At 26.8% G+C, this 7915-nt stretch overlaps 1 protein-coding gene across 2 annotated transcripts; it reads left to right on the top strand.

The window, feature by feature from the left end:
* The first annotated feature begins 2461 nt into the window (after window positions 1-2461).
* LOC123305817 (BLOC-1-related complex subunit 7) lies at window positions 2462-5444 on the top strand. Of its 2 annotated transcripts, XM_044887647.1 has the most exons (3): window positions 2462-2504; window positions 4670-4764; window positions 5047-5444. In XM_044887647.1, exons 1-3 carry the CDS (start codon window positions 2501-2503, stop codon window positions 5224-5226), a joined length of 279 nt encoding a protein of 92 aa, XP_044743582.1. In that variant the 5' UTR covers window positions 2462-2500; the 3' UTR covers window positions 5227-5444. The 2 variants fall into 2 exon arrangements, with proteins under 2 accessions (XP_044743582.1, XP_044743580.1); XM_044887645.1 differs by lacking the exon at window positions 2462-2504 and having other exon boundaries at window positions 4576-4764.
* The last annotated feature ends 2471 nt before the right edge of the window (window positions 5445-7915 follow it).

The raw sequence follows: 7915 nt of genomic DNA, 5'->3' as shown, positions 1-7915 counted from the left end.
AATATATTTATTTTTTAATTAGTTACATATTTAATTATATGATTAAAATAATTGTGAAATTATAATTTTGTCAAATTTAATTTTATGATAACAAAAAAATTCAATTATTGTGTGGCCATTAATTACTTATTAATTTATTTTTAATTTGGTTAATTAACAAGAAAAGTCACAAAAGTTATATTTTTATGTATAGAATTTGGCAATACTTTTAATTTTTGATAACACTTATCACAAAACCTGTCGTATTGATCTCAAGTTCAAAATATTAAAAAAAAAGTATATGTATATAAATAGAGTTCTATCAAACCAAAATGGCACTGAGCAAGAGAGAGTGTAGATATAAGTGTACATACTTATATATCTCTTTCGCAGTGCCACTTTGGTTTGATAGAACTCTACAAGGTGGTTGGAATTTCTGTTTAATTTTACTATGTAAATATTTTGCTGTTAATATCTTTCCAAATTAAACCAAGTTTCTTGAAACATAGCTAAGAACGCTCTCGATCAAATCACTTTTAAATCAAAAAAACCACATTCAAATAGGTTCTTCCGTTTAAGAGCTACGGTGCGACAGGTAGAGACACAGGCACACACATATAGCAATTTAACTTATAGCACTCCTCTTTTTGTGTCGGGGGTTAAAACTAATAAAGGATAGATCAAGTTCAAAAGAGCAATTAAATAATACATTTTAGTTTATTTTGTTGCCTAAATGCCTCTTCACATTGGACCTTTGGCTTCTAAACAATACCTACAGAGAAAAGAAACAGAAAATACATGAGTAAAATCCACTCGAAATTATGAATTTTTCAATTTAATAACAAGTTTCTGAGAAATTAACTGAAATTGCATTGAGATATTTCCCTTCATAGAGAATTTTAGGCTATATCATAGAAATTAAACGTCCAATAAAAAATTAGTTTTTTTAAATCGAAGACAAAAAATGTTTTCTTACAATTTTCTCAGGGTGTAGGGTACCTTTTTTGAAATAATCGGGAAAATCACAAAAAAATTTTGTTTTAGAATCCGAGAGGACTTTCTGTATAGAGCAATATTGACCCAAAAATACAAAAACGGATTCATTTAACGATTAGATAAGTAGTGTGAATATCGCCTAAATTCTGTACGCAGTGCTTTTATTGCATAGCGATTCTGGATATATTTCGAAAACTAGTCATCTTGTCGTCAAATCAACTGGATATTAATGTTTTTCTTTTAATTGTATAAATTATTTTTAACAATTCCCATCCACGAAAATCTTCAAATTTATTGGTAAACAATGGATTAAAAAAAAAATATTATTATTCTACTCTTCTCCTATTATACCTTCCAAATTTTTTTGCAGTTCCTGCGTAGCGAAATAATTTTTTATACTTTTATCTATAATCAAAAAAACATATACTTTTAAATATCGCCAATTTTTTAACTTAATTTTTTTTTTTTTGCTGACTATTAATAAATTAATACATTCCGCATTTATAAATAAGAATACCAGATATTAATTCAATATTGACAAGTGAAAATAAACAATTGACTGAGTTAACTGTTGAAATACCCTGCTTAGACAACTTTGAATATCAGTGCTTACATTATTTTTAATAAATTAGAAAAGTTGAAAAAACTAATACATTTATCTAAAAATGTCAGAGACACAAGACATGTTGAAGCTAGCTAAAAATTTTCAATTCTCTATCTGTTTGCGACCTGACGAGTAAACCGTGTTGATATTTACGAAAAATTTTTTAAAACTAAAGTTACTTATTTTTTCATAACGAACATTTTTTTACATTTAAACTTTTGTTCTATCTCTTGCGATTTACAAGATTGATACCACGGACCGAAAAGTCAGCTGACCTATGATGCCTTAGCACGCTATAAAAATTTCAGCTCGATATCTCTTTTCGTTTTTGAGTTGTTGTGTTTCCAGACAAACAGACGGGCATTCGGGCAAACGATTATGGGCAAATTAAGTAATTTTATGAACGCCTTTACTAAAATTTTGTTCGTATCATCAATATTTCTAAGCGTTACGAACTTAGGACTAAATTTAATATAGCTTGATATATATTTCATATATACAGAGTATAAAAATTTATACTTATTAACAAAATCAAAAAGAAACCTATCGCTACTGTATGCACACACAATAACAACAAAAATTTTAATTAAATCTTAATAAAAAGATATTTGTTTATATTAATGTGAAAGTTGTTTTTTTTTTTTTAAAGAAATGATAAAAGCAGACAAAATTCTGTCCAAATTTGTTGTTAATTATCGATCTGAATTTATATATTATTGATATCAATATTCAATAAACTACAGCCATTTATTTTACTACTTATTACGATCCTGAATATTCATAAAATTTGATACGTAACACAAAATTGAAATAAAATTAAATAACTTGTTTTGTAAAATGTAAATGATTTTGACAGTAAATAACTTATTTAACAGTTTTAGTTTTATTCAATTAAACAAAATTTTTCATTCTTTAAAAAAAATGGGTAAGAATTTTAAATAATTAATTTCTAAAAACATTTTAATTATTTGCTGATTTTTTTGATAGTTTCTTTTCAAAATAAAAATATCATTTTTATAAATGAATATCATTAAAAGAATTAAAGTTGAAAAAAGTGAAAGTGAACAAATAATTTTTAAGTTACTCAAACGCAGTTAACAAGATCTTAAAATATCAGTTATAACTTTGAAAAAGTATCCTTAAATAACAATATTCAGATAATTTATCCTTAACAATATTAACAACAAAAGAATTTTTATATTTTTTTTGTTAATATTTATTCATTAATTAATATTTAATGAAAATATTTATTATTAATCTTAAATAATTTAATTGACATATTAAGGTTGTTTAATTAAATTTCTAGAACCGTGAATAATTGCAAAATAATAACTTAATTAAAAAAAGGTGTAATAAGTTAATAATATATTATAGTTAGTTAAAAATTCAATGTTAACACATTTGAGAAGCGGAAGACAAAAAATGATTATTTATTACATGTTCGGAAATATGAATTTCTATTGTATTTTTTTTTTAATAATAAATCTGTTAATTAATAATTTATGGTTAATTATAAAAAATGTACATAAATATCTTTATTAAAACAATTTTTTTTAAATATTAATGAGAAAAATTATCTAAAATACAAACCGTACAATACCATACAATACTCAATCAAGTACAGTCGCTCAAAAAACAGAGTGTATAAAATGTTTCTTACAGAGACATCTACGTTCAAACGAACAAAACAATTTTGTTTGTTACATTAGTAAACAATTACAATTTAAGAGGGCTTCTACTAAGTATAAGTTTATACCATGTTTATAGTTTATACAACAGAGGGTTATTTTTATTATTTTAATATAACTCATTCCATTATTTTAATGTGTCTATTATTTATATCTCGGCTTATTACTGATGTCTTATAAAAGAAGATGATTTATGCCAATTGGATATTATAGGATCACAAATAACAATGTGCCAACAATAAGACGCACAAGAACCCGGTACTCGGATGGTACTCGGTATATGCCTGTCTATGGTATATGCACAAACTAACGTGATTTAGATAAATATTCTTATCTCTAGTCAAAAGCTAAATTACTGCAATGATTCATTATTCTGTTCCAATTAGCATTTATTATATGAATTTATATTAGGTTTTTGGTAGTACACACTATAATACAATAAATAATTAAAAATAATTTTATTATTGGTGTATGACTACAAGTTTTATTATATGATCTCAAAATTTTTCGAACTTTCGTTCATTCTCAAGAGATTAAATTTAGTTTATAAACTACTAAATCTCTTGCAATTGGCCATAGACCATAGAATAATATATGCCATAGAAAAAATTTGCAGTTTAGGAAATAACTAACCCAACCCCTGCAGGAGGATTTGATAGTAATGATTTATGATAAAGATGGTGGTTTTGAAAACAACTTTTCGAATTAGCCATCACGTCGGCTACTCCTCATTCTGCAGTCATGAATTATTTAAATTACCAAATTTTATAAAAACAACTCTTTATTTCATTATATCACCGAAAATACCAATCCGTGGTAGCTCAACCCAACTAATAAAAGACTAGTTCGACCTAACTAACCTAAATAAGCCTTTTCTTCTATTTGCTATTGTTTCGGACAGTTGTGAAAAAACAATTCAAGTAAAGAAAATAAATATCCTTTACCTTTATCAAACAGCGCTTTTTGGCAAAAAAAGTATAATTTTTTTAAATGAAAAGGTCATAGATAAAAGATTAAGGTATGAAAAAGGTCTATTGGCTTAGCATGAACTGGCCTTATGCCCATGAAATGTATCAAACTATGTTTGATGATTTAACATTCGTTGAATATTTGTTGATCGAACGAATACGAAACTAAACCAATGGTTTTAATTGACTGCATTTTAGCTTCTCCTGGAAAACTGAACTGTTCTGTTTGTTCTTTTTGTAGCTATTTCAAAAATATTATCTATACTCAGTTATGTCTAGTCAAGTGACTTTTTGTCTTAATTTATTATGCCTTCAATAAAAATAAATATGTCAAAATCGATAACAATGAAAATAATGTTTTAAAAATTCAAATTATATTTTCTTTATGAAAATGGCATCTGCAAGTAGTACAAGTGCCCGTTCTTTATTTGCAGATTCCAAATCACGCTTGGCTGAACGAGTTAAAGTAAATGTGAATAATATCGCATCATTAACAAGGCAAATTAATCGAGGATCGAAAAGTAATGAGGTTAGTATTTTTTGAATTGAAATAGTGTTAATTAACTAGTATATTACGACCCTAGACCAGAAAGTTGAATTTCCTGGCGTGGAGCTTTATATTACTCCATACACCAAGGTACCCAACATTCTGGGCTAAAACAACTTTTATGGCTTGCTATAGCGTTGCTATGCTACCGAGCCAGCCACAAAAGTCACTCTTCCCGGAGTTAAATACGGCTGGGAGGAACGTAATTTCGACTAGGGGTTCGATTAAAATTTTTTTTTATAACCAAGATTACTTATTTTGTAGATGTTAATGCATTCTGCACGTAATTTTGCATTACAAGAAAATGCAATCGCAAATTCTGAAAATAATTTAAGGAATTTACATTTAATTACTGTTCATCTTGGATATCAGCAAGATGCTATGTTAAATTCAGCGCAACAACTTGAAGAAGTTAAAGAACAAGTTCGAGCTATGCAACGCTAACTATTAAAAATTTAATTCCTTGAAAAAGACTGTATACTTATTTGGGAAGTTTGTTAGAAAATGTTTAATCTACTAAACCTGTTTTGAATAATTCATAGTTGAATCTGGTAAAAGTAAAATTGCAATTTCATTTCATCTCATTTATTATGCCACAAATAAAATAAATATATGACTGGATCTCGATTATAAATAATTTCCGAGTTTTTCCTAATTTTTAATAATTCAAACAAATTTAAGCCCTTAACTGCAATGAAAACAAAATATTGTTATTTTTATAATTTCACCCACAACCGGTTTTTGTAATTTAAAAAAAAAATTTGCCTCTCTTGGATTTTCTTCAAAAAATCCAGTTTGTTTTACTATTAGACAAAATATTTTCTAAGAAATTGCTTGAAATCTATCCGAAAAATGCGTCCTTCTTATGTGATTTTGGACGGAATCTCCACAGCTATGATCCCAATCATTAAATCAACTCGATGTATATTTTTTGGGTTAAAATTATCTAATGTACCGAGTTATCAAAATTGGAAAAAAAAAAAAAAACAATTTTTCTCAATTTTCTTCTTGTTTCAGAATGTGAAAAAACTCGTAATATAGCGTAATTTTGACCCAAAATATACAAAAATCTGATTTAGCCGACGATTGGTACAATATTTTTTATGGTATAGCTCGAAATTTTCTATGAATTTTTATATTTCAGATAGGTTTTCAGTAGCATCTCGTTAGATATTAACCTAGTCGTTAAATGGATTAAATAGCTTTTTGTTTGAGTATATAATATAGATAAACAAATTTTGAGTTTCCCCATAAAATCAAAAACGTCAGATATCGGCTAAATCGAGCAATCCATAGATATGCAACCACCCTTGAATGGTGTTGTAGTACTTGATATTAGCGAAAAATCATAGGCTGTCTGTGACTTAGCTTTAAAAAACATTCGACGAACAAATTTGAAGATATTTGCACTTGTTAGATGTCCCTAATTTCGATAAAAATAACCGATCAAGTGGCCATCTAGTACTGCATTAAAGGTTTCCATCTTGTCCTATTCCTATACCGAACCAAAGTTATTTGTAATAAAATGAAATAAACAACTATTGTAACATAAATTATTTATTATTTTATATTATAAAAAAATTATTACATTAATATTTATAATTTAATATCACAAATTTGTCTCAATCTAAAACGATTTTTTGTTTTCAACCAATTTTATGACAAAATAATTATCCATAATTAGTTTATCCTTCGCTCGTATATTCTAACACGTATCAATATGCACTCAACAATGATTATGTTTTTATACAAATAAAAATTGAGTGCATAACAATACATGATACACATTTCCTTTTTAAATATTAATAAGTTTTGTTTTTTACAAATATTTACAAAGAAAAAAGTTTATGTCAGGAACTGTTAAGAAGTATAAAAAATAAATATAAACTAAATATAATACAAAATTATATAAATTGTTCGTAAAATAAATTAGTAATACTTGAATGTTTAAACTTAGATGGAGGTTTTTTAGCGAATATGTATTTTTAAATCCTTCAAAGTATAAAAATCAAATTAGCACCAGGCAATAATAAAAAATTCATGGAAAATGAACAAAGAGTGAGTTTTCAGAGCAAGGGAATGGCATCAATTGTGTCTGCAGTGTAGCTGTGATAAAAAGATTTTCAACTGAAAATAATTAATTTTAAACCAATTTTATTAAGCCCGTAAGGACAAACTTTTGACTAAGGTAAAAATTGAATTTAAGTATTACAATCCAAAATAACAACTTCAGAAATTACGCTCTTTTTTTCCATAAGGATTATTGTATAAAATAACAACTTTAGAATTCATGCCTTTAATTTTTTCCATAGTACCTGGATTCTTAGTGAAATTCTCCATCGCAACTCCGAAACCAAAGGTGCCATCAAAATATAAATGTATAGCTTCATAAGTCGTTCTTTTAGATTGTAATAATCACAGACACGATATTAAAATAGAATAAAAATTCTTGCAAGACTAACAATATTTAATATAAGTCTGTAATTATTCTCAAGTGCCTCAAAATCATAAACCCTACACAAAAAAAGTGCAAACGATTAACCGTAATGGGTTTTGATTAGATAATTAGAAAGTATTCTATAAATTATTTTTTTATATTGGACCCAATATTTACGTTTGACTCCACCACTATCGATTTATTAGTTAAAGAAATATTTCATTCGTTATGATGACCTTTGACATAAATATAATAATATCCACTGTAATCATAGTCCAGTCACGAAATATAAAGCTGCCATTAATGCGCCATGTTCAGTCAAAAATTGATTAGTGTTGTTTATGTTAACAGTGATAGCAGATTATACTTTATCTCTCTCTAACGCATTTCCAATACTTTGAATAAATATGGCGAATATGGACTTTGTTTACAGAGTTTCAAAATATAATGCCCGGTTGCGCCATTAATAGCCACCCACATAAGTTTACAAATAAAAGAGGTGATTATGGCATTAATTAATTACACGATTCACTTGATGAAATTTAAAAATATTTGCTTAAAAATAGCTGCCATGTTTATTAAATAACATTTTCCAGAATGTTCGTGCCAAGCATGCTTATTTAACTAAACGATATTTTATTCAATAACAATGCAATTTTAACGAATTTTGCTTAATGTTCGTTCATAAGAGTTAAT

Source organism: Chrysoperla carnea, chromosome 1 (assembly GCF_905475395.1).
Source record: "Chrysoperla carnea chromosome 1, inChrCarn1.1, whole genome shotgun sequence".
NCBI classification, from domain to species: Eukaryota; Metazoa; Arthropoda; class Insecta; order Neuroptera; family Chrysopidae; genus Chrysoperla; species Chrysoperla carnea.
Note: the sequence above shows the minus strand (reverse complement) of the source record. Positions and strands in the feature narration are given on the sequence as shown.